At 43.1% G+C, this 27,839-nt stretch overlaps 2 protein-coding genes across 17 annotated transcripts in view; one reads left to right on the top strand and one right to left on the bottom strand.

Moving 5' to 3' along the window:
- Positions 1-22,237, top strand: part of LOC137374992 (sulfate transporter-like) — a 282,625-nt gene extending 260,388 nt beyond the window's left edge. For all 16 annotated transcript variants that reach the window (XM_068041696.1, XM_068041690.1, XM_068041711.1 and 13 more), the window contains 2 exons: positions 74-758; positions 19,386-22,237. In XM_068041696.1, the coding sequence (XP_067897797.1) occupies positions 123-758; positions 19,386-20,909 (2,160 nt within the window). In that variant the 5' untranslated portion in view covers positions 74-122 and the 3' untranslated portion in view covers positions 20,910-22,237. The remainder of the gene's footprint in view (positions 1-73; positions 759-19,385) is intronic.
- The window catches only part of idua (alpha-L-iduronidase), a 361,720-nt gene that overhangs the window by 325,503 nt on the left and 8,378 nt on the right, over positions 1-27,839 (bottom strand). The window contains exon 2 of the mRNA XM_068041727.1: positions 26,086-26,226. Coding sequence (XP_067897828.1) covers positions 26,086-26,226 — 141 coding nt within the window. The remainder of the gene's footprint in view (positions 1-26,085; positions 26,227-27,839) is intronic.

Genomic DNA, 27,839 nt, shown 5'->3' with positions numbered 1-27,839 from the left:
AGTGATAGAGCTGGTGTCTTGCATAAGTAAAGGTTTTATTTGCTGTGTGAAGTAATGTACTTTTTAATTGCAGAACTTTAGAACTACTCATCTCTCGTGCACTACAAAAATACCTGAGAAGAATGGAAAACGAAGAAGAATTGCCTAAAATGGATCTTCATTCAGAGTCTCAAATGCAGATTGAAAGAAAAGTGAAGGAAAAAGTTCTCATCAAGAAAGTCATTGAAAAGAAGCTGCAAGAAAGTTGCTCATGTTCACTGGACAAGCTTAAAACCCTGATTACTGGTTTCTTTCCTGTCCTCCAGTGGCTCCCAAAGTATAAACTAAAAGAATGGATCTTAGGCGATACCATTTCAGGTTTGCTTGTTGCTGTCGTCATGGTTCCTCAATCAATAGCATATGCATTGCTTGCTGGTCTAGAAACCAGTTCCAGTTTGTATGCATCCTTCTTCTCCTGCATTATTTATTTCCTGATGGGTACCTCACGCCATATTTCAGTGGGCATTTTCAGTTTAATATGCCTCTTGGTGGGGCAAGTGGTTGATCGGGAGCTTCAGCTGGCTGGATTCGAGGTAGATGAAGACAGCAAAGTGATGCCAGTAGCTATGGGCAATGCAGATAACTGGAACAACAGTGACGTTAATTCAACCATGATAATGAACTTCACCCTTCCTGGATCACTAAACTTCGAATGCGATAAAAAATGCTATGCTGTCAGTGTTTCAGCTGCCCTAACATTCATGTGTGGTATTTATCAGGTAAGGCATTTCATTAAAAGTTTACTGCTAACACTTTTCATGCTTCCAGTTACAGTGCTATGTAAGAAGTGAACTGATAGTCCAGTAATTACTCAGTAAGAAACTAAATTTACAGCAATTTAAAAAAAATCCACAAACAAAGCACTCCCTTGTATTATAGTTTCAGAATCCATCGCAACATAGTGATAATGTTCTACAGTACAGTGAATTAACGCAGAGTTCATTAGTTCCATTGACAAATAGCACTACCCATGCTAAATGCAGTTAATTATCATGTAACAATCTCCTAACTACCCAATACTACACTTAAATAGGTTTTTCCTATATTTTCGAAGGGTGCTGTGGATCAAAAGTAAACAGAATTTTAAAAACTAATCAATGATTTTTTCTAAACATACTGGTTTTCAATTACTAATATAACACTAAATGAAAGAAATGCTTGGAGGAATACATTCTTTTCAAAATATTCTCCACGTGATTCTTCTTTGAAGTTGGAGACATCAATCAAAATAGCTTATACTTACTAGATGTCACATAGCTTATTTTTGTACAGTAAGGTTGACCCTATAGAAAGCCATCATTTCAAGTCTCTAACTCCCCTCCAGTACCACTCCAGCAAGATAGACTAACTGATAGCTTAGATGTTGATAGGGGCCCCAACAACCCCACTGCCTTGTGGGCGTCTCGGGAGAGACCAAGGCTAAGGGAGTAAACCCTAACAGAAAATCCGGAGCGGAACCCCGTAGGCGGTCATGTGTCACCTTTGGCATGTTTCCGGCAGTTCCTGCAGCCATACTGGTGCCAAACGTCGTGTCCTGCACTCCTTTGGACCCCACCAGAAAGGCCGAGAGGGGGGTTTTGACGACTGGGCAACTCTCAACCTCCATAAATTTGCCCAGGCATGCGCCATGGAGAGGTCACTCCATAGTTGCCTCACAGCGACTAAAACAACACGGAAGGCAGCAGTTACGGGTTATAAGTCCAGATAAATTGGCGTAGAAACTGGGCGCCACGGGTTGCCTTTGTCGGTGGGAGAGGTCATTGCACCTCACTGGACAGCTACCGCCCGCCTCAAACCGGGCAGCCCCCGGTCAATAAGGTTCTGTCCCGCCACAGTCTGCCTGCTTCAATGGGTGCTTGGAGCTCAGGGTCATTGCCCGAAAGGTGGACTGATAGCAGCACCTGTGGAAGAGCCTGTCACTCCAGAATTGGCCTTTATAGCCACTCCAGGCGCTGCTTCACAAACCACTGACCACCTCCAGGCGCGTATCCATTGTCTCTCGAGATAAGGAGGCCCAAAAGAAAGAAAGAAGAAGATGTTGATTGTATTTGGTTCCAACAACTTTAACAGCAGAAACAGCAGTCCAGACCAGGATAGGAGTCAAGACAAAAAAATCATGACCAGCTAAGCATACTGCAATTACCAGCCAGCAATGATTTTTCAGGTAATCACTACGGTTTTAATATTCAACTCTCAATGGTAAATGTATTGTAGAAGTGAATTCAAATTTGCCACTCTATAAAAGACAGGACTATGTATTGAAGATATAACAACTTTGTCCAAAATAATTATCATAATACATCTTATTTTTAAATTGGCTTGATTTAATCATAGCTGGCTTGTTTTGATAACAGCTGCTACTTTTTGCTACTCTTTCTAAACAATGTCAGAGATTTACAAAATTAAATATACTAATGGATCTTTACAAAACAACACAAAATAGGCATCGTTTTTACACACCACTAAGTAGCTTGAAGCTGATGGAGAATGTTTCATTTGTGGTTACTACTGACTGCAGCGGAAGTATTACTGTATTTAATTTTAAAATTCTCATTCTTGTTTACAAATCCCTCTGTGGCCTCATCCCTTCCTATCTCTGTAATCTCCACCAGCTCCATAAACCTCTGAGATATTTGTGCTCATCTAATTCTGGCCTCTTGAGTATCTCCAATATTAATTGTTCCACCATTGGTAGCATTGCCTTCAGCTGTCTAGGCGCGAAGCTCTGGAATTCCCTCTCTACACCTCTATGCCTCTATACCTTGCTTTCCTCCTTTAAGACACTTCTTAAAACCTACTTCTTTGATCAAGCTTTTGGTCATCTCATCTAGTATCTCCTTCTGTGGTTCAGTATCATATTTTGTTTTATAATGCTCCTGTGAAGTGCCTTGGGATGTTTTATTGAGTTAAAGGTGCGATATAAGTTGTTGTTGTTGATGAACAGTTTTCAATATTTCAAACAAGTACGGCAATATTCAACTTGCTGAAGGCCCTTTTTCATCTTGCGTAAGGACCATTTCCAAGTGGCTTCTGTCCAGGCCCCTGATGGCCACGACCATTGCTTAGTGAATGCCCTCCAACGCGAACAACCATTTGATCAAGGTACATATTAAGTAACCTAGGATTTTAGAGTCACAAGCCAAAAGTGAGTTTGGTGCATTAAGAAGGCAATTTATCTTTCTTGTACATTAAGGAGATGCCTTCATCATGCCATATGTCAGACCTGGAGCCTGTGCTGGTTATGTCATGCAGCACTTACAATGCGTCAGTAGGCATTTTCCTGTAGATGTCTGAGGAAAGCCATCTGAGTCCAAAGCATGCCCAGTTGGCATACAGCTGATAACTTGCAAGGGCATCTTTGAGAGAGTCCATTTATAGTCTCATTAAGCAACTCAGGGGAGATGGTCCAAGTACTCCTTAACTGGCAGAAAGGGAACACCCGATTGCGATTAGTGTGGGATTACTACAATATGCCGTTAATGGTTTGGGAATCAGAGGTTGGAACGCCACAGGTTGGCTCAGCTGCCCTCTTGTTTGTGCAATGCAAATACTTACAAGTGACCTCATTTATTCTCATGCTCATAGCATTTGTGAATTTGATGAACTGTTATTCGGAGGGACTGCAGCTTTCTTCTGATCTGGGTCAGGACTCACTTTATTTCCAAGATTAGATGGCCCTGTATTTGATTTTTCTCCCTCTAGCAAATGTAACACCTCTATTCCAGAAAGGAGGGAGAGAGAAAACAGGAAACTATAGGCCAGATAGCCTAACGTCTGTCATAGGGAAAATGCTGGAATCTATTATTAAGGAAGTAATAGCAGAACATTTAGAAAATCATAATACAATCAAGCACAGTCAACATGGTTTTATGAAAGGGAAATCGTGTTTGACAAATTTATTGGAGTTCTTTGAGAATGTAATGAGCAGTGTGGATAAAGGAGAACCAGTAGATGTAGTGTATTTGGATTTCCAAAAGGCATTCAACAAGGTACATAAAAGGTTACTGCACCAGTTAAGAGCTCATGGTGTTGGGGGTAATATATTAGCATGGCGAATATATTGGTGAATGCACAGGAAACAGAGAGTTGGGACAAATGGGTCATTTTCAGGTAAGCAGACTGTAACTAGTGGGGTGCCATAGGGATCAGTGCTGGGCCCTCAACTAATTACGATCTATATTAATGACTTGGATGAAGGGATAACGTGTATTGCAGCCAAAATTTGCTGACGATACAAAGAAAGATAGGAAAGCAAGTTGTGAGGAGGACACAAAGGGGGAAATTTTATGCTTTCCCCCGTGGCGGTTTAGAGGTATAAAATCGGGTGGGAGCCCGTCACCTTCCAGTCCTGCCACGAATTGAGGTCCTTAACTGGGCAATTAATGCGCAATTAAGGGCTTCATCCCACCGCCGTGCAATTAGCCATGTGGCGGGTGGTCATGTCGTCGCACGGGAAGCGTGGCACAGCAAGCCATGCGGCTGCTTTCCGTAACAGCGGGGGGGGGGGGGGGGGGGCGGGGGGTGCCAGAATGAGGGACCTGCCATCAGGAAGGGGGAGCGCCCACTGTAAGCCACCCCCCTGCCCTTGCTACAGACCCCCCTCCCCCGTGACCACCACCCCGTGCAACCTCTCCTGCCCTGACCTACCTGTGGCCTGGTTCCAGTGCCGCTCCTAGGCCTTGGGTAGGTGCTCCACTGCAACAGCCACCGCCTCCGCAGTGGTGCTGCTCAGTGAAAGAGGTGCTGGCCACTGATAGGCCAGCAGCTCTCAGAGGGCAGGACTTCCATCGGTGGGGTCCTTCATCCTGTGGAAGGCCTGCTGCTATCCACTTCAGTGCCTAATTGGCGCTAGATTTGCTGCACCATCCACAGAAGAGACGATGCAGGGTTCTCAGCGTCGCTCTTTCCGCACGTTGAGACCCCTGTCACTAGGATAAAATCCTGGCCAAAGAGTCTGCAAAGTGATATCGTTAGGTTAAGTGAGTGGGCTTAAATTTGGCAGATGGAGTATAATGTGGGAAAATGTGAGATTTGGCGGGAAGAACAGAAAAGCATAATATTATTATTTAAATGGAGAGGTAAGGTGAGAGTGACTGCCCTTGACATTAGGCAGCATTTGACTTGAGTATGGCATCAAGGAGCCCTAGCAAAACTGGAGTCAATGGGAATCAGGGAGAAAAGTCTCTACTGGTTGGAGTCATACCTAACGCAAAGGAAGATGGTTGTGGTTGTTGGAGGTCAATCACCTCAGCTCCAGAACATCACAGCAGGAGTTCCTCAGGGGAGTGTCCTAGGCCAAACCATCTTCAGCAGCTTCATCAATGACCTTCCCTCTATCATAAGATCAGAAGTGGGGATGTTCGCTGATGATTGGACAATGTTCAGCATCATTCGCGATTCCTCAGATACTGAAGCAGTGTAGAAATGCAGCAAGACCTGGATAATATCCTGGCTTGGGCTGATAAGTGGCAAGTAACATTTGCGCCACACAAGTGGCAAGCAATGACTCTCACAAACAAGAGAGAATCTAACCATCTCCCCTTGACATTCAACAGCATTACGATCGCTGAATCCCCCACTATCAACATCCTGAGGGTTACCACTGACCAGCAACTGAACTGGAGTAGCCATATAAATACCATGGCAACAAGAGCAGGTCAGAGGCTAGGAAATCTGTGGCGAGTAACTCTCCTCCTGTCTCCCCAATGCTTGTCGACCATCTACAAGGCCCATGTCAGGAGTATGATGGAAGACTCTCCACTTGCCTGGATGGGTGCATCTACAACAACACTCAAGAAGCTCGACACCATCCAGGACAAAGCAGCCCGCTTGACTGGCACCCCATCCATCACCTTCAACATTCACTCCCTCCACCACTGACGCACAGTGGCAGCAGTATGCACCATCAAAATGATGCACTGCAGCAATGCACCCAGGCTCCTTAGACTGCACCTTCCAAAACTGCGATCTCTACCATCTAGAAGGACAAGGGCAGCAAGTGCATGGAAACACCACCACCTGCAAGTTCCCCTCCAAGCCACACACCATCCTGACTTGGAACTATATTGCCTTTCCTTCACTGTCACTGGGTCAAAATCCTGGAACTCTCTTCCTAAAAGCACTGTGGGTGTACCTACCCCACATGGACAGCAGCAGTTCAAGAAGGCAGTTCACCACCACCTTCTCAAGGGCAATTTGGGATGTGCAATAAATACTGGCCTAGCCAGTGAAACCTACATCCCATGAACGAATAAAAAAAACTACAGAATGCTACAGTACAGAGTGTCCTCGGACATGAGTCACAAAAGGTTAGCATGCAGGTACAGCAAGTAATTAGGAAGGCAAATGAAATGTTGGCCTGTATTGCAAGAGGGATGGAGTATAGAAAGTCTTGCTACAAATGTACAGGGCATTGGTGAGATCACACCTGGAGTAATGTGTACAGCTTTGGTCTCCTTATTTAGGGAGGGATATACTTTAATTGGAGGCAGTTCAGAGAAGATTCACTATGTTGATTCCTGGATGAAGGGGTTGTCTTATGAGGAAAGGTTGATCAGGGTGGGCATATACTCATTAGAGTTTAGAAGAATGAGATGTGCTCTTATTGAAACACGTAACATTCTGAGGGGGCTTGACAGGGTAGATGCCCCTTGTGGGGGAATCTCAAACTAAGGAGCACAGTTTCAGAACAGGGGGTCTCCCATTTAAGAAGCAGATGAGGAGGTATTTCTACTCTCAGAGGGTCGTTAATCTTTGGAATTCTCTTCCCCAGAGAGTAGTGGAGGCTAGGTCATTGAATATACTCAAGGCTGAGTTAGACAGATTTTTGATCTACAAGGGAGTCAAGGATTTTGGATGCAGGCAGGAACATGGAGTTGAGGCATGATCAGATCAGCCATGATCTACTGAATGGCAGAACAGGCTCGAGGGGCCAAATTTTTTTTTTTTATATTCATTCATGGGAAGTGGGCGACGCTGGCCAGGCCAGCATTTATTGCCTATCCCTAATTGCCCTTGAGAAGGTGGTGGTGAGCTGCCTTCTTGAACCGATGCAGTCCATTTGGGGTAGGGATACCCACAGTGCTGTTAGGAAGGGAGTTCCAGGATTTTGACCCAGCGACAGTGAAGGAACAGCGATATAGTTCCAAGTCAGGATGGTGTGTGACTTGGAGGGAAACTTGCAGGTGGTGGTGTTCCCATGTATTTGCTGCCCTTGTCCTTCTAGTTGGTAGAGGTCGCAGGTTTGGAAGGTGCTGTCTAAGGAGCCTTGGTGCATTGCTGCAGTGCATCTTGTAGATGGTACACACTGCTGCCACTGTGCGTCGGTGGTGGAGGAAGTGAATGTTTGTAGATGGGGTGCCAATCAAGCGGGCTGCTTTGTCCTGGATGGTGTCGATCTTCTTGAGTGTTGTTGGAGCTGCACCCATCCAGGCAAGTGGAGAGTATTCCATCACACTCCTGACTTGTGCCTTGTAGATGGTGGACAGGCTTTGGGGAGTCAGGAGGTGAGTTATTCGCCTCAGGATTCCTAGCCTCTGACCTGCTCTTGTAGCCACGGTATTTATATGGCTACTCCAGTTCAGTTTCTGGTCAATGGTAGCCCCTAGGATGTTAATAGTGGCAGATTCAGCGATGGTAATGCTGTTGAATGTCAAGGGGAGATGGTTAGATTCTCTCTTGTTGGAGATGGTCATTGCCTGGCACTTGTGATGCGCGAATGTTACTTGCCACTTATCAGCCCAAGCCTGGATATTGTCCAGGTCTTGCTGCATTTCTACACGGACTGCTTCAGTATCTGAGGAGTCACAAATGGTGCTGAACATTGTGCAATCATCAGCGAACATCCCTACTTCTGATCTTATGATTGAAGGAAGGTCATTGATGAAGCAGCTGAAGATGGTTGGGCCTAGGACACTACCCTGAGGAACTCCTGCAGTGATGTCCTGGAGCTGAGATGATTGACCTCCAACAACCACAACCATCTTCCTTTGCGCTAGGTATGACTCCAGCCAGCGGAGGGTTTTCCCCCTGATTCCCATTGACCTCAGTTTTGCTCGGACTCCTTGATGCCATACTCGGTCAAATGCTGCCTTGATGTCAAGGGTAGTCACTCTCACCTCACCTCTTCAGTTCAGCCCTTTTGTCCATGTTTGAACCAAGGCTGTAATGAGGTCAGGAGCTGAGTGGCCCTGGCGGAACCCAAACTGAGCATCACTTAGCAGGTTATTGCTAAGCAAGTGCTGCTTGATGGCACTGTTGATGACACCTTCCATCACTTTACTGATGATTGAGAGTAGGCTGATTGGCCGGGTTGGATTTGTCCTGCTTTTTGTGTACAGGACATACCTGGGCAATTTTCCACATTACCGGGTAGATGCCAGTGTTGTAGCTGTATTGGAACAGCTTGGCTAGCGGCGCGGCACGTTCTGGAGCACAGGTCTTCAGTACAATTGCTGGAATATTGTCAGGGCCCATAGCTTTTGCAGTATCCAGTGCCTTCAGTCGTTTCTTGATATCACGCGGAGTGAATCGAATTGGCTTAAGTCTGGCATCTGTGATGCTGGGGACTTCAGGAGGAGGCCGAGATGGATCATCAACTCGGCACTTCTGGCTGAAGATTGTTGCAAATGCTTCAGCCTTATCATTCGCACTGATGTGCTGTGCTCCCCCATCATTGATGATGGAGATCTTTGTGGAACCACCTCCTCCTGTTAGTTGTTTAATTGTCCACCACCATTCACGGCTGGATGTGGCAGGACTGCAGAGCTTAGATCTGATCCATTGGTTATGGGATCGCTTAGCTCTGTCTATCGCATGCTGCTTACGAAGTTTGGCATGCAGATAGTCCTGTGTTGTAGCTTCACCAGGTTGACACCTCATTTTGAGGTATGCCTGGTGCTGCTCCTGGCATGCCCTCCTGCACTCTTCATTGAACCAGGGTTGGTCTCCTGGCTTGATGGTAATGGTAGAGTGGGGGATATGCCGGGCCATGAGGTTACAGATTGTGGTTGAGTACAATTCTGCTGCTGCTGATGGCCCACAGCACCTCATGGATGCCCAGTTTTGCATTGCTAGATCTGTTCGAAATCTATCCCATTTAGCACGGTGATAGTGCCACACAACACGATGGACGGTATCCTCAATGTGAAGGCGGGACTTTGTCTCCGCAAGGACTGTGCGGTGGTCGCTCCTACCAATAGTCATGGACAGAAGCATCTGCAGCAGGCAGATTGGTGAGGACGAGGTCAAGTATGTTTTTCCCTCGTGTTGGTTCCCCCACCACCTGCCGCAGACCCAGACTAGCAGCTATGTCCTTTAGGCCTCGGCCAGCTCATTCAGTAGTGGTGCTACCGAGCCACTCTTGGTGATGGACATTGAAGTCCCCCACCCAGAGTATATTTTGTGCCCTTGCCACCCTCAGTGCTTCCTCCAAGTGGTGTTCAACATGGTGGAGTACTGAGTGGCTAAGGGAGTGGAGTGGGAAAGAGGGGTTCCATTTCATGGGGCATTGGCATCAGTTTTGGAACCGGGGGGATCTGTACCGATGGGACGGTCTCCACCTGAACCAATCTGGAACCAGTGTTCTAGCGAAACGAATAAATAGGGTGGTCTCTAGGACTTTAAACTAGTGACTCGGGGGGAAGGGAAAGGGAAAACGACAGGGAGTATGATGGTAAATAAAAAGGTAAGCAGCAGGTTAACATGTGTGCAGGAGGGTTTAAGTTCAAGGCAGACTATGAAAGAAGCAGAAAGGAAGGATAAGTCAGGAGTTATTATTAGAGATGTTGGGAATCATGAGGGTAAGAAAGCTAGCATAAAGGCACTTTACCTGAATGCTCGTAGCATTCGTAACAAGGTTGATGAGTTAACGGCACAAATCATCGCGAATGAATATGATTTGGTAGCCATTACGGAGAGATGGTTACAGGTTGGTCACGACTGGGAGTTAAATATCCAGGGGTACCAGACTATTCGGAAGGACAGACAGGAAGGTAAGGGAGGTGGTGTAGCTCTGATATTCAAGGACGACATCAGGGCGGTGCTGAGAGATGATATAGGTTCTTTGGAGAATGAGGTTGAATCCATTTGGGTGGAAATTAGAAACTCTAAGAAGAAAAAGTCATTGATAGGCGTAGTCTATAGGCCACCAAATAATAACATCACATTGGGGTGGGCAATAAACAAAGAAATAACTAATGCCTGTAAAAATGGTATGGCAATTATCATGGGGGATTTTAATCTACATGTAGATTGGTCGAACCAGCTCAGTCAGGGTAGCCTTGAGGAGGAGTTCGTTGAGTGTATCCGTGATAGTTTTCTTGAACAGTATGTAATGGAATCGACGAGGGAGCAAGCTATCCTAGATCTAGTCCTGTGTAATGAGACAGGAATAATTAATGACCTCATAGTTAGGCATCCTCTTGGAAGGAGTGATCACAGTATGGTTGAATTTAAAATACAGATGGAGAGTGTGAAGATAAAATCCAATACCAGGGTCCTGCGCTTGAACAAGGGGGACGACAATAGAATGAGGGAGGACTTTGCTAAAGTAGACTGGAAACAAAGATTTTATGGTGGGACAGTTGACGAACAGTGGAGGACTTTCAAAGCAATTTTTCAAAGTGCTCAGCAAAAGTATATTCCAGTGAAAAGGAAGGACTGGAAGAAAAGGGGTAATCTGCCATGGGTGTCTAAGGAAATAAGGGAGGCTATCAAATTGAAAGAGAAGGCATACAAAGTGGCCAAAAACAGCATGAAACTAGAAGATTGGGAAAACTTTAAAGGTCAACAGAAAGCCACAAAAAGAGCTATAAAGAAAAGTAAGATAGAACATGAGAAAAAACTAGCACAGAATATAAAGACTGAGAGCAAAAGTTTCTATAAATATATAAAATGAAAAAGAGTGGCTAAAGTAAACGTTGGTCCTTCAGAGGACGAGAAGGGGAATTTAGTTATGGGATATGATGAAATGGCCGAGGCATTGAACAGGTATTTTGTATCGGTCTCCACAGTGGAGGACATTATTAACATGCCAGTAATTGACAGAGACGAACGTAGGTGAGGACCTGGAAACAATCATTATTATGGAAGAGGTAGTGTTGGGCAAGCTAATGGAGCTAAGGATTTATAAGTCTCCTGGCCCTGATGGAATGCATCCCAGGGTACTAAAAGAGATGGCGGGAGAAATAGCAGGTGCACTGGCAGTAATTTTCCAAAATTCGCTGGACTCTGGGGTAGTCCCAGCAGATTGGAAAACAGCAGATGTGACGCCACTGTTTAAAAAGGGAGGTAGACAAAAGATGGGGAATTATAGACCGGTTAGCTTAACCTCTGTAGTGGGGAAGATGCTTGAGACTACTATCAAGGAAGAAATAGCAGGGCATCTTGATAGAAATTGTCCTGTTGGGCAGACGCAGCATGGGTTCATGAAGGGCAGGTCATGCTTGACAAATCTTTTGGAATTCTATGATGACATTACGAGCAAGGTGGACAATGGGGACCCAGTGGATGTGGTGTACCTAGATTTCCAAAAGGCCTTCGACAAGGTGCCGCACAAGAGGCTGCTGCATAAGATAAGGATGCATGGCGTTAGGGGTAAAGTATTAGCATGGATAGAGGATTGGTTGACTAACAGGAAGCAGAGAGTGGGGATAACTGAGTGCTATTCTGGTTGGCAATCAGTCACTAGTGGTGTGCCTCAGGGATCAGTGTTGGGACCGCAATTATTTATAATTTATATGGATGATTTGGAGTTGCGGACCACGTGTAGGGTGTCAAAGTTTGCAGATGACACTAAGATGAGTGGCAGAGCAAAGTGTGCAGATGACTGTGAAACTTTGCAGAGGAACATAGATACATTGTGTGAGTGGGCAAAGGTCTGGCAGATGGAATACAATGTTAATAAATGTGAAGTCATTCATTTCGGTAGGAGTAACAGTAAAAAGGATTATTACTTGAATGGTAAAAAGTTGCAGCATGCTGCTATGCAGAGGGACCTGGGTGTCCTTGTGCATGAATCGCAGAAGGTTGGTCTGCAGGTACAGCAAGTAATTAGGAAGACAAATGGAATTTTGTCCTTCATTGCTAAAGGGATTGAGTTTAAAAGCAGAGAGGTTATGTTGCAGCTGTATAAGGTACTGGTGAGGCCGCACCTGGAGTATTGTGTGCAGTTTTGGTCTCCTTACTTGAGAAAGGATGTGCTGGCACTGGAGAGGGTGCAGAGGAGGTTCACTAGATTGATTCCGGAGTTGAGGGGGTTGGCTTATGAGGAGAGACTGAGCAGATTGGGATTATATTCATTGGAATTCAGAAGAATGAGGGGGGATCTTATAGAAACATATAAAATTATGAAGGGAATAGATAAGATACAAGTAGAGAGGATGTTTCCACTGGCAGGTGAAGCTAGGACAAGAGGGCATAGCCTCAAGATTAGAGGGAGCAGATTTAGGACTGAATTAAGAAGGAACTTCTTCACCCAGAGGGTTGTTAATCTATGGAATTCCTTGCCCAGTGAAGTAGTTGACGCTTCTTCAGTAAACGTTTTTAAAGCTAAGGTAGATATCTTTTTGAACAATAAAGGAATTAAGGGATACGGTGAGAGCGCGGGTAAGTGGATCTGAGTCCACGAAAAGATCAGCCATGATCTTATTGAATGGCGGAGCAGGCTCGAGGGGCCGGATGGCCTACTCATGCTCCTCGTTCTAATGATCTTATGATCAGCTGAGGGAGGGCGGTAGGTGGTAATCAGTAGGAGGTTACCTTGCCCATGTTTGACCTGATGCCATGAGACTTCATGGGGTCTGGAGTCGATGTTGAGGACTCCCAGGGCAACTCCCTCCCTACTGTATACCACTGTGCTACCACCTCTGCTGGGTCTGTCCTGCCGGTGGGACAGGACATACCCAGGGATAGTGATTGCAGTGTCTGGGACATTGTCTGTAAGGTATGATTCCATGAGTATGACTATGTCAGGCTGTTGCTTGACTAGTCTGTGGGACAGCTCTCCCAACTTTGGCACAAGCCCCCACATGTTAGTAAGGAGGACTTTGCAGGGTCGACAGGGCTGGGTTTGCCGTTGTCGTTTCCGGTGCCTAGGTCGATGCCGGGTGGTCCGTCCGGTTTCATTCCTTTTTATTAACTTCGTAGCGGTTAGGTACAACTGTGTGGCTTGCTAGGCCATTTCAAAGGGCATGTAGGAGTTAACCACATTGCTCTGGGTCTGGAGTCACATGTAGGCCAGACCAGGTAAGGACAGCAGATTTCCTTCCCTAAAGGACATTAGTGAACCAGATGGGTTTTTACAACAATCGACAATGGTTTCATGGTCATCATTAGACTAGCTTTTAATTCCAGATTTATTAATTAAATTCAAATTCCACCTTCTGCTGTGGTGGAATTTGAACCCATGTCCCCAGAGAAATACCCTGGGTCTCTGGATTACTAGTCCAGTGATAGTACCACTATGCCACCGCCTGCCCCTGCTCCTATTTCTTATGTTCTTACATTTAGAGATTCAGACTCAAAATTTGCCAGGACTTTGGAGATGGGTTGCATGGTAAAATGGCAGCAGAAGGCATTGGGACGGGAGGCCGTGTTCCTGCTGCCACGGGATATTACCAGACATCTCTGGTCAGCAGGCGGCAAATAATCCAATTAGAGGCTAATTGACAGCCATTTTATGACTCCGCCGACATTTTACCGGCAGCGGAATGGCCCCCTGCTGTGTGGAGAGACTGCCAGGTACATTGTGCGGCCTCTCAGCAGCTTCCCAGGGTGGCCTTACTTTCTGGCCACTCCATGGCACACGGAAAGGCCAACTAGCGGCAATGATTGCTTCCGCTGTCCCAATATCACTGCTGGAGGTGATACCCCTCTGATTACCGGGGCCTGTCTGCCTGGCCCTGACACAGTAATAAAGGTTCCAACATACCTGCAAGGACACATCAATATAAAGGCTCCCTCTCTTTCTCCTTGCAGCCTCAGCAGTCGCACTTCTATCAGTGGCACTGCCGAGGCTGCAGAGCTGCAGACACTTGGATCAGGCCGGCAGCTTGGACAGGTAGGCTGCTATCCTTAATTGGACGGTGGTCCCTTTGGTGGCCTCTTACTTGGCCATCGCTGGTAAAATAGCTTCCGTAATCCCGCTGCCCACCAGCGCGGACTCAGGACACACATTTGTTCCCGATGTCAGGACCCACAGCATGCCAGTAAAATTTTGGCCTTTGAGCCCATTCCTTCTTGAAAGATAGACTATAAATTCCCCACTAAGCAACAGTCTCCAGACATGAGCTAGGGTGCAATTGCTATTTATGTAATGTGAATTGTGATTGGAGCTGGATATAAATTATCCAGAAGACCAAGACTGAGGTGCCACCAGACTATCGTCAAGCCCCATTTCAGAAATATTACAATTAAGGAGAAGCTGTTGCTGTTTTCCTTAAAGAGAAGGTTTATTTGATGGAGATATTCAAAACCATGGGGGGTCTAGACAGAGTAGATAAAGAGAAACTCTTCCCATTGACGGATCAAGAACCAGAGGACACTAATATAAGATGAATGGCAAAAGAATCAATGGCGACATGAGGAAAAACACTTTTTATGCAACAAAGTGGTTAGGATCTAGAATGCACTGCCTGAGGGTGTGTTGGAGGCAAATTCATTTGTGGCTTTCAAAAGGGAACTGGATAAGAAAAAATTTGCAGGGTTTTCAAACATACAAAATGTAGTTCCTCACTTTGCCCTTACGTGTTTTCGCTGAGCTTGCTACTATTTATCTACCTATAGAGGGTGGAAATAATTTAACTTTCAAAGATTTTGCAGTTTCCTTATTCTGCTTGATTTTTGTGATGTCATGCTAGTTTTCTAACTTGATGAAACAGTAGCTGGGGCGGAAGTGTGTAGCAATTATGCAGCTGAAGAGAAAAATGTGGGGCTATGGGGAAAGCATGGAGGAGTGACCGATGGGTCAAACGGTGCTGCAAGAATCTATGGCCCTGATATTTATGATGAGGCAGATAGGGAGCAGGGGACGACTGACAGCAGCTGGCAAACCCAGAAATACAGGAAAGAAGGTGGTCCTGTCAAATTGAACTGCAGGGCCTCATTTGAATTTTTGTACCAGCAGGTAACTGGGTTTCCAGCATTGTTTATGGACCAGCAGGGGCACAAAACTTTCGCCCCAGCCCCTCCAACGAGCCTGCTGTGATCAACACCCCCTTTACACGATTGATCAATGACCCCCTAATCAGCAAACACCTCAATGCTGGAAAACCACTTACCTGCTGGTATGTGGCGGGTTTCCTGACCCCTGGGAAACACGACCCACAACTGTTTCACCCAACTTTCGCCACCCCGCCCCCCCCAACCAGCCCCAGCTAAACCCGATGTAGACGAGTTCACAACAGGTTGGAGTCGGGTTTCTGATTTTTTAAATTTTAACGGCACCTGGAGGTGATGTGGGGGATTTGTTAAAATTTTCCCTCTATGATTCTAAAAGACATTGTTTTGGTCACCAGAAGTAAGCTATCAACTTCATTTTGATCACCTTTGGAGTTAAACTCATTATTTTAATGAAAACTCTTGATCAGTTTCTAATTTCTGTAGGTGTAGTTAATATAAATGAATATAAATTGCAAATTCTTTCTTCATCAAAAAATTTCCTCTGATGCAAATCAGAGGGATTATCCTTGTGCATCCCAAATGGGCCCCTTAATATTTAGGCGTCACCATCCCAGGATGATATAACAGTCCTGGGACTGTTGGAAATCAGGCTGGCTGCATAGAATAGGATAAAAGCAAAATACTGCAGATGCTGGAAATCTGAAATACAAATAGAAAATGCTGGAAATACTCAGCAAGTCTGGCAGCATCTGTGGGGAAAGAAGCAGAGTTCATGTTTCAGGTCTGTGACCTTTCATCAGATTAGAATAGGATTTGTGTCACTACAGCAGCCCAACTGGGAGATTCAGGTCGAAGATCTCCAGCTGACAAAAAGTTACACTTTTGCTAAAGCATCAAATACATTTCGGCCAAGTCTATTATTTATATATCTATGATAAAACAATACATTTACACACATTGCAAGCAGATATTGATAAAACGGGGCACATGGAATGTAATGTCAGTAATTGTGAAGTGGCACGTTTTGCTTTAAAAAAAAGAGAAATTATGCTCTGAATGAAAGTGGGCTTGATGCTATGGAAGAGCAGAGGGGGACTTGGGGGTAGACTTTTACAGAATATTAAAGGCAGCATCTCAAGTTCATAAAAATGTTAACACCAACAACTTACAACAATAATTTATATAGCACCTTTAACATAATAAAACATTACAAAGCGTTTCACAGGAGCATTATAAAACAAAGTATGACACCGAGCCACAAAAGGATAATAGATCAGATGAACAAAAGCTTGATCAAAGACGGAAGGTTTTAAGGAGTGTCTTAAATGAGGAAAGCGAGGTAGAGAGGCAGAAAGGTGTAGGAAGGGTACTCCAGAGCTTGGGGGCCTAGGCAACTGAAGGCGCAGCCACCAATGGTGGAGCGATCAAAGTCAGGGATGCTGAAGAGGTCAGAATTAGAAGAGTGCAGATATCTAAAAGGGTTGTGGGGCTGGAGGAGATTACAGAGATAGGGAGGGGCCGTGGAGGAAATTGAAAACAAGAATGAGAATTTTAAAATCAAGAAGTTGCTTGACTGGGAGCCAATATAGGTCAGTGAGTACAGGGATGATAAGTGAATGGGACTTGGTGCGATTTAAAACACGAGCAGCAGAGTTTTGGATGACCTCAAGTTTACGGAGAGTAGAATGTGGGAGACCAGCCAGGAGCATGGTGGAATAGTCAAGTCTAGTGGTAACGTAGGCATCAATGAAGGTTTCAGCTGCAGATGAGCTGAGACGGGGAAAAGTTGGGCAAATTTACAGAGATGGAAATAGGCGGTCTTAGTGATGACATGAAAATAAGGTCTGAAGCTCATCTCAAGGTCAAATGTGACACCAAGGTTACGAACAGACTGACTTAATCTCAGACTCTGTCAGGGAGAGGGTTGAAGTCATTAGCTAGGGAACAGAGTTTGGAGTGGGGACTGAAAACAATGGCTTCAGTCGTCTGAATATTTAATTGGAGGAAATTTCTGCTCATCCAGTACTGGATGTCAGATAAGCAATCTGACAATTTAGCAACAGTGGAGGAGTCGAGAAAATGGTGGTGAGGTAGAGCTGAGTGTCCTCTGCATACATGTGAAACCTAATGCTGTGCTTTCAGATAATGTCGCCGAGGGACAGCGTATAGATGAGAAATAGGAGGAGGATTTCTAGACTTTTATCTCAAAAGGTTTGGAATATAAAAGCTAACAATAATGATGAGCTAATATAAAAGCTTAAGGCCTCATTTAGAGTACCATGCACAGTATTAGACTCCATACTAGATAAAGGATATTGAGGGTAAATGTGGTTAGAGGTATTTACTTGCAAGGAGGGTAAAGCCTTCACGATCTGTTTCTGTGTTGTAACTTCTATGTATGTTTGTTTCACATGTCCTATCGATCACACTTAGCTTCGCCAAACTATTCCCATTGCACTTAAATGTAGGCAAATTTAAACCAGGTGAACAAAATTGGGTGGGTTTGGGTCAGGTGGAATGTTAAATTGTAAAACATTTAACAGGCAGCACAGTGGTTAGCACCGCAGCCTCACAGCTCCAGGAACCCGGGTTCGATTCCGGGTACTGCCTGTGTGGAGTTTGCAAGTTCTCCCTGTGTCTGCGTGGGTTTTCTCCGGGTGCTCCGGTTTCCTCCCACAAGCCAAAAGACTTGCAGGTTGATAGGTAAATTGCCCATTATAAATTGTCACTAGTATAGGTAGGTGGTAGGGAAATATAGGGACAGGTGGGGATGTTTGGTAGGAATATGGGATTAGTGTAGGATTAGTATAAATGGGTGGTTGATGTTCGGCACAAACTCGGTGGGCCGAAGGGCCTGTTTCAGTGCTGTATCCCTAATCTAATCTAATCTAAACTTGAACCCAAGCCACCTTGAACCTATCAACTTCCAGTTTTAAATAAATTAATGAGTCTCTATGTCTTAGATTTTATCTCTCTTCCAGCTTTAATGCTGGTCAATGGTGTTATTCGGGCTTCAGGAAATTCAGCAGCTGGGGGAGGCAAGGACTGCTGCATGGAAAAAGGTAAGCACTTCTCCAGTCCTGCCTGTGGACCAAGAGGAACAGCAATGCTTCACCCCAGCCCCTCCAAGCAAACCTGTTTCTCACTCCCTTTATTCACTCTATTCTTCACTGAACTTCCTTGTTCCAATCAAAGAGAGGCCTACTTGCTAATCTTTTCCTTATCTACAGTGATGACCGTCTTGGTGCTGTGATGTCTCTTTCTTTGTAGTCTAACTAGGTGAAGACAAATAGGTCATCTAGGGTTTCCTACCAAAGGAAGAATAAGAGGTGATCTTATTGAAACATAAGATTTTGAGAGGGCTTGATCAGGTAGATACTGAAAGGATGTTTCCCCTCTTGGGGAAATCTGGAACTAGGAAGCACAGTTTCAGAATAAAGGGTCTCCCATTTCAGATGGAGATGAGGAGGAATTTTTTCTCTCAGAGGATTGTTAATCTTTGGAATTCTCTACAATGCAGGCTGGGTCAAGGCTGAGCTGGACAGATTTTTGATCTACAAAAGAGTAAAGGGTTATGGGGGGCAGGCAGGAAAGTGGAGTTAAGGCCACAAACAGATCAGACATGATCTTATTGAATGGCGGAGCAAACTCGAGAGGCCAAATGGCCTACTCCTGCTCCTATTTCTTATGTTCTTAATAGAGGGAGAGTGCTTTTACATTGAGGAACTTTTATGGAGAAACCTGGTATTGCAGCACACTACTACAATATTTCAGTAGATACTGTATATTCTTGAAAAACACTGCAAGGTCTGAACTTTGCTTCCACAAGCCCCTTTGGTCCAGTATTCTCATAAACACATTTATAACTCAACATTGCACTTTCTACATTTTCCTAAAGTGTTTTTGCAAAAATACAGCACTGCATGCACACTATAGGAATTTTAAAAATTGTATGTCCCTGAACCACTCTTTACAGAGAAAGACGAAATAAAACAAAATTTTAAAAGGCAGACAGTAAGATTATTTCTCTTTTCCCAGTGCCATATACAAACCACGATCACATTTTAAGAGGAGCCCTCAGACTCCACTGATGCCATTTTATAAAAAGTGAAGTTTTATAGATGTGAAAAAATGAAATGCGAGATTCTACCTCTTTGGGGGTAGGTGCCCGAATTCATGATTATGATTCATGGTTGTTCTCCTTCTTATGTTTTTTTTGTTCCCAGGTACTAATGGCAGTTTTCAACCTCGGATTTGTATCAAAGTATCTCTCCGAGCCCTTGCTGGATGGATTTGCAACTGGTGCCTCAATTACCATCGTAACAATGCAAGTCAAGTACCTCATTGGAGTAAAACTACCACGTAGCCATGGTCCCGGCAGTGTTGTTGTAACATGGATAAACATTTTTAAGAACATTCATAAAACCAATTTCTGTGATCTGATAACAACTGCCATTTGCATGCCTCTGCTAATTGCTTCCAAAGAATTAGGAGAACGATATAAGCACAAGCTTAAGTTCCCTTTCCCAATGGAACTGACCATTGTAGTCGTAGCTACATTAATATCCCACTTTGTAAATCTAAATGAAATATATGGCTCAAGCATTACTGGAGCAATCCCCACTGGATTTTTACCCCCTAAAGTTCCAAATTGGAACCTCTTACCCAGAGTTGCCATGGATGCTGTAACACTTGCAATCATCAGCTTTGCCTTCACAATCTCACTATCTGAGTTATTTGCAAAAAAGCATGGATACACAATACAAGCCAATCAAGAGACCTATGCTCTTGGATTTTGTAATGTAGTTCAATCATTTTTTCATTCCTATGCTTCCAGTGCAACTCTGGTTAAAACACTTGTTAAAGATTCGAGTGGTTGTCAGACCCAGCTCTCTAGTGTTGTCAGTGCTGTGTTGGTATTAATGCTGCTTCTTTTCTTAGCACCTGTATTCTATTCTTTGCAGAAGTGTGTTCTAGCATCTATCATTATAGTTAGTTTAAGAGGAGCTCTCATGAAATTTCGTGATCTGCCAAAGCAATGGAAAATGAGCAAAATTGACACTCTGGTTTGGTGGGTCACAATGCTGTCTGTGACTTTAGTGAGCACTGAGCTAGGACTTTTTACAGGGGTAACATTTTCACTTCTGTGCATCATCATTCGCACTCAAGTGCCTAGAACAGCTTTGTTAGGTCAAATCCAGGATTCGACTCTGTATGAAGATCAAGCAGAATATAATAACCTTACAACTATTCCCCAAATTAAGATCTTTCGTTTTGAAGCCCCTCTGTACTATGCTAATAAGGATTTCTTTATGAATGCCCTGATGAGAAAAGTTGATCTGAATCCTGCTTTGGAGGTTGCAAAACAGAAAAAGGCAGAAAGCAAACAAACAAAAATGAAAGAAGGAAAAACATTCAATGGCAACATTAATCAAGAACAGCCTGTTGTCAGCAAACATTTGGTGCCTAAAGTCTACAATTTTCATACCATTATTCTAGACTGTTCCACAGTACAATTCTTAGACACTGTTGGGATTAATACATTGAAGACAGTTTTGAATGATTATAATGAAATTGGTATCAGAGTCCTCCTGGCCAACTGTAATCCTTCAGTGATTGATTCACTGAGTAGGGGAGGGTATTTTGGAGAAAATTGTGAGGAGATGGGCACTTTGTTGTTTTATAGTGTGCACGCGGCTGTTCAGTACGCTAAAGCCAACTGGTCTGAACCAGGTAATTCTTCTGTCTAAGAGTTTTCATATTTATGTCCATTGTTGACAAATGTAGAGACATGCACTATGAAAATGGCAACACAGGCCAATTTTTAAAATACTTTCTATTTAAACTATGGAATCTATTTAGGTTTTTTTTATTTAGTTGAGTAATAGCTCAGTAAATAAATGCACCATTCATTGTGGCCATGCAGACCACAAAGATCCCAATTTTGATTTGGGTCTCTATTGAGTTAGCTGATTTCAGCTGGGCTAGTGTGAAATTTTGCAATTCACTCAGTATTCCTGGGTGAGGAATAGGAAAATATTTCAGGCAGGGCTCCTGCTCCTGATTGCTATGCAGTGATCCCCGCTGGAGTGTGTGCCCAGATGAGTTTACTTTACAGAAAGAGGGCAACGATTGCCCAAAGAAGTGTATACCAGAATGAGTTAGCACATTTAGGGAGAAGGGATGAAAGCAGGTCAGTGTTTTAAATATTTTAAAGTAAGTTATCAGTAATAATCACATGCATAAAGTAAAACCTCATTGTTTGCTATATCTTAAAATGAAAACTTTGTTGTTTAGTAGTACAGAACTTGAGTATGCTGAAAATTGAGACATTTGTGGAAGCTTTTCATCTTGCACTCATCAGGACAAATCACAAGAATACCAATGTAAGGGAAGCAACAAATTTATACTGTATGAGAAGAGAGTGCTGATTGGTTGGCAATGGACTCTGATTGGTAGAAGCATTGCCATGGAAAATGAACCAGTTTATGGTGACTGACAGTTAACTGCCAAGCTATGTTTGAAATTTAAGCTGCCTGGTTTAAAGGTAGTGGTCAAAACAGCAGCATTAATCAAATTGCAATACCCAATAAATTCACGTTGATTATTCTTAATTTTGGCACTATATTTATAATCTACTGCATTCTAAAAATGCTTTGTTACTGTATATTGGACTAAGTAAGCCTGGAAACAGCCTGCACTTTTCAATACCACTGGTTTATTGTTTCACTGGGCTTCTTCTTTGATGTTGGAATTATGCCCACATGTAAGGCTGATTAGTTGACTGTAAATGGATAAAAGTAAATGAAAACAGAATTGTTTTAATTAAAACTTAAATCAAACCACTGTTTGTCTACTTACAGCCTAGCTGACTCATGAAAATTATTTTTGCTTAAGGGTGTCTTTTTTTTGGGGAAATTATTTTAATGTATAAAATATTATGCGATCTAAAACAATTGTTATTACTGTACTGTGATGGTATCTGTTGTGGACAGCTTAGTTAAAAAAACAGCATTTATTGCTAATGTCATCATGGAATTGTGGATGACTCAATAAAACAGATGTTTATGATTTTGAATATTTTGTAATTTTAATAAGTCATAATGATTACTCTATTTTATACTCAATTTTAAACCTACTTATAACAGAAACTATTTCATCATTGTATCTAAAATATATAAGTGATAATATGCTAAATAAAGATTTGTGATCACATACTGATACCTTTTGATTCAAATAAAACACACCAGTCAGCTTGTGTTTTAAGCAACCTGTAACACAGCATAAATGTTGATCAACACTGCTAAACAGTAAACATTTCTGAGCAAGGTAAGTTTATTCAGAAAAGTACGTCTGTAGAATCTGAAAGCTAAATGATTAATACTACAATACCCTATTTTTTGCATAACAACTTAAATGTTCAGCCTGAAAAACACTAAGATAAAGATCAGTGCAGGGCACACCTATGGAAAGAGAATACATTTTTATAGCCTGTTCTGATATTAAAAACAAAGATGTATAAACAGGTCATGCAGACACAGAAATACACTAGATACAAAGAAACTAGTACTCAGAAAAGAAGTGAAAGGTATGCAACTTGACTGGATGATTGCATTAGGGGCCACTAGGAGTATGCTGGATGACAATCCTTGATGGTAGTGGTTTTCTGAGGGTTGAGCAATTTAGCATTGGTTATTCAATTAAAGCAGCAGTCCAAAGGATCATTGATCACAATGTTAACTCCTCGCAATGCATTTGCACATTTCACCCATTTTCCCCTGCTGAACCAGTACCCAACATGCTACCTCCTCTCTTGCTGACCCAGTCTGCCCTTGCACAGGTGCCTGAGGAGCAGGCTTTAGCAGAGCCCCCACAAGATCCAACATCCAGAGGACATCAGCCATGAGCACTTAAAAACTGCGCAGGGATTCAAGCAGCCTGGCACTATCTCTGCTGAAACCACAGGGATTGCATCATGTTGAAGTGCTAGAGTGAGAAAGAGGGAATCTTTGTAGTTCAATTTATGTACGCATGCGTGTATATTCGAAAATCTGCTAATATTTTAAATTTATTAAATCATGTTAGAACCAAAAGCGACATGAGAAAAAACTTTTTTAATGCAGCGAGTGGTTAGGATCTGGAATGCACTGCCTGAAAGTGTGGCGGAGGCAGATTCAATTGTGGCTTTCAGAAGAGAATTAGATGATTATCTAAAGATAAAAGTTTTACAGAGCTACGAGGAAAAGGCTGGGTTGCTCTTAGAGAGCCAGCATAGACACGACAAGCTAAATGGCCTCCTCTGTGCTGTAACCATTCTGTGATTCTATAATTAAATTAGTCGCTTTGCACCATTTTCCCCTGTTCCTCATTCTTGCATGGTGATTGCCAACTCTGTTTTTCATTTAAAAGCAAAATACTGCGGATGCTGGAAATCTGAAATAAAAACAAGAAATGCTGGAAATACTCAGCAGGTCTGGCAGCATCTGTGGAAAAAGAAGCAAAGTTAACGTTTCAGGTCAGTGACCCTTCATCAGAACTGGTCACAGACCTGAAACGTTAACTCTGCTTCGCTCTCCACAGATGCTGCCAGACCTGCTCAGTATTTCCAGCATTTCTTGTTTTTATTTCTGTTTTTCATTTATTTGGTGCAGAATGCAAAGACATGGAAATAACTGAGACCAATTGATGCTTTTGCAATAAGTAGATGGATTTTTACAGGACTGCATGTGTAAGCATTGTTTGGAGTGATGGTGGTGGTAGGGTGTGATTGTTACTTTGTTCCAGCGTGAATGTCTAACTGAAGCTTCCAACTATATACCTGTGTGTGTACATAATATACCTGTGTGTGTACATACATTGAACTACAAAGATTCCCTCTTTCTCTCTCTAGCACTTCAACATGATGCAATCCCTGTGGTTTCAGCAGAGATAATGCCAGGCTGCTTGAATCCCTGCTCAGTTTTTAAGTGCTCGTGGCTGATGTCCTCTGGATGTTGCAGCCTGTGGGGGCTCTGCTAAAGCCTGCTCCACTGGCACCTATGCAAGGGGGGACTGGGCCAGCCAGAGAGGAGGTAGCATGTTGGGTACTGGTTCAGTGGGAGAATATGCTTTGCGAGGAGTTAACACTTTCATCTCTTTCAGCATCATCCCTTTCCTGAGTCACTCCTGCCTCTCTGCGACAGAGCAACTTGGAGGAGATCAGTTACACCTTGGAAGCTCACATCGAATCTATCTGCCATCCTGTGTAAGGCAGTAGATATGTGATAATTGTGCCACTCATAGTTTACAGGGCCTCCGTCAGGGTCTGCGGGGACTCATTAGTACACTGTAATTCTAGTTCCACAGAAGCCACTCTCTCATCACAAGATTATCTGCATAAGGGCCTGCGATATCACTCCACAAATGTTTTGATATGAATTCCTCCATCCTCTGGGACACTGTAGTTAGTGTGCCTGGCAGGACAGTCAGTACCTTGCACAGTTGCTACTGACCCTCTATATCATCCTCTTTTACATTGACGGTTCTTCCCACTCCTACCCTGGTACAGCATCACTATCCAGCCGAACAGAGCTTGGAGAGGTCCTCCAACATGGACTCTCCACAGCTGTGCCTACCACCACTCCCTGCTCATAATCACTTGTGAACTGTGATTCACCTGGTGAGATCCCACCTAACTCTCAAAAGGACTCACTGAAGTGCTCATTTCTGCACGGGTGCCAGGTACGCATGTATCCTATGCCTGTGCACCCTCAGCAGGAATGACCTCCTCTGAGGACTCCTCATCTACAAAGGCTAATGTTCTTCATGTAATGGCATTAAAGAGTGATTTAGTCATGGAAATGTACAAATATTCAAATGTACATGATTAAGGTGATCATATTTCATTAGGTACTGATTTCAAGTCAAGTTGGCCAGTCTTGTGGGAGATGTGGGTCTCAGCGATTAATTCGGTCATCCTGCAGCTTTGAACTATAGTCTCACCATTCCCAATGTTCAGGGAGGCTCCACAGCTTTCTGTTCAACGTTGGTCAGCTTCACAATCAATGCATGTCTGCCTCCAGACCTCTCCCTCTCCCTTGTATTTTGAGCTCTCTTCTCCTGCAAGGGTGACATGACAGAATGATGGGTGCTGCTGAAACTTAAGTGGATGTAAGGAGTGATGCGAATGGAGTATACTTGACAATACAGTGAGGAGAGGTGCAGTACAGGATGTAGGTCAATCTGCAACTTTGTTCACCTCTCATGACCCGTTTAGGTCATTACAACATTGCATAATTATGCTCCTGCTGCTCACCTCCAGGGTTACCTCCAGCCATACCTTCTTTGTGGTGGCAGCAGGTTACTATTTTTCCATTGCTCCGAAAGAGCACCTCTTCTTTCACCTTTACTTGCACCTTGCAGTACATCCAGTAGCACCTTGTTTAATCTGGGCATAGTTTTCGCCCTCTTTGTTTCCATTTTTCTCCTACTTAACTGAACACTAAACACAAACACAAAATTTCAAAATGCCCCACCATTACATCTGTGAACTAGACCTTGAACTAGGCTTTTAAATAGTCAAAGAGAAATTGCATCATGCTAGTCCACATGCAGTGGAGACGTGAAACCCCAAAATAAAATGATAATAAACTAATGTTGAAATCCATGTTGAAATCGGCCATTATCACTACCACACTGCTCCAAACACTCTGTGTTAATATCAAGCCCATTATATATTCAATTCATATTCTTTATAACAAACCATCACAGACTAAATCTGATAACAAATCTATCACTCCTTATGGGGCAGAAGCCTATATGTTGGTATCGTTCATAATCCAGGGTTAATGGTAGATTATAGCTGGAGACAGAAGTAAAGACCATTGAAATATTTCAGAATAATTTTATATATATATTTCTACAAACAATGTGATCGTGCAAACTTACCGAAATGTGACTAGTTCTAAAAGCCAGTGAATTCGAACTTGTTCGATTCCATTATGAGGTACCGAGGCAATATATGCAAGGTTCAGTTGTTGGTCTCTGCTTAGGTCAAACACATCTGCTTTGTTATGTGGAAGAGGAGGACTGTGAAAGATGTATAAAAAGAGATTAACAAAAATAAGTGAAATTTGACAACAGAAACTGTTAACAAAAAAATTTGTAAAATTGGATCAATAAGTTATTGTAACCATAATAACAGATGCAATTAGAATTACATGCTAGACTAAAATAATAAGCAATATATTCCAATGTAAAAATAGAATTAGAGGTTACAAAGAAAGCCTGAACCATTTTGATTATTTTTAAACTTATTAAATACCAAAGAATAAGCAGTGTCTGGTCAGATAAAGAATATCCAAAGTGAGGTCATGAGGATTCAGGGAACCACAAGAAGCAGCTTCATCAGAATGATACCTGGACTGCAAGGGTTAAATTATGAAGACAGGTTGTATAGACAAAGCTTGTATTTCCTTGAGTACAGAAGATTAAAGGGTGATCTAACTAAGGTGGTGAAGACGATTAAAGGAATCAATAAGGTACATAAAGAGAAACTATTTCCTCTGGTGGGGGAAGAGTCCAAACAAAGGGACATAAGGAACATAGCAGCTCAGGGGTGATGTCAGAAAACACCTCTTAACACAAAGGGTAGTGGAAATCTGAAAGTCCCCTCTCCCAAAAAGCTGTTAAGGTTAAGTCAATTGAAAATTTCAAAAGTGGCATTGAAAGATCTTTATTCCTTCGGAACGGTTACGGAACTACGTTGGGTAGATGGAGCTAAGATATAGATCGACCATGATTTAATTAATTAGTGGAACAGGCTCCAGGGGCTGAATGGCCATCGTTCCCAATGATGTAATGGTCAGCCAAACCAAGCAGCCAAGAGTTTTAGGAAAACAGTTTTGAAAAATAAAAAAATGAATGTCATAAGCCTATCTGAAAAACAATAAAAAGATTATTGGCACAACATTAAAGCAGCGACCACCGCTCAAATGTTAATAGAAGAAGTCACATTTGTGGTTCAGTCTTACAACCTTGGAATTTAAAGAGAAACTGGTTAAAAGGAGGATCCCGCCATTAAATTAACAGGACTCAAACAGCAGGCTTCAATACCAAATCCCGGGAATTATTGTGGCCAGTGACCAGAGCATATATACTTAAGCACTTAGATGTGGTATTATATAGATGAGCTGTTACTAATCTTATATAGAAGAGGTGCTTTGGTATAATTACAAAATGAAAGGTTTATAGATAAAGCAATAATGTGATTAATCATACATTGTTCCTTCAAAAATTAAACATTTACCCGACTTCTCTTCTTGTCGTTGTAAATGGCTCCCTTTCCTCAAGTACTGTCCCCTTCCTTTTTAAAACATTCATCATCACCCCTTTCTTCAAAAACCTACCCTCAATCCCTAAGCATTTGCAAACTATCACCCCAATCCAACCTCCCTTTCCTTTCCAAAATCCTGGAATAGAGTCATGGAGTCATTACGACACAGAAGGAGGCCATTCAGCCCATCAAGTTTGTTAGATCTCATCAATTTCAGAGACAGTCAGAGTCCGATGGTAACTTTCAAAACTTTATTGAGGTAAGTAATTGTTACAGCTTGACTTCCTCTCCTTGATGTGGGTTTTCTTCACTACAGCAAACAGCTCAGCCATGTTATAAAAACGGACCAAACCTTGCGCTACAGCTT

Source organism: Heterodontus francisci, chromosome 1, assembly GCF_036365525.1.
Source record: "Heterodontus francisci isolate sHetFra1 chromosome 1, sHetFra1.hap1, whole genome shotgun sequence".
Classification (NCBI taxonomy): domain Eukaryota; kingdom Metazoa; phylum Chordata; class Chondrichthyes; order Heterodontiformes; family Heterodontidae; genus Heterodontus; species Heterodontus francisci.
Note: the sequence above shows the minus strand (reverse complement) of the source record. Positions and strands in the feature narration are given on the sequence as shown.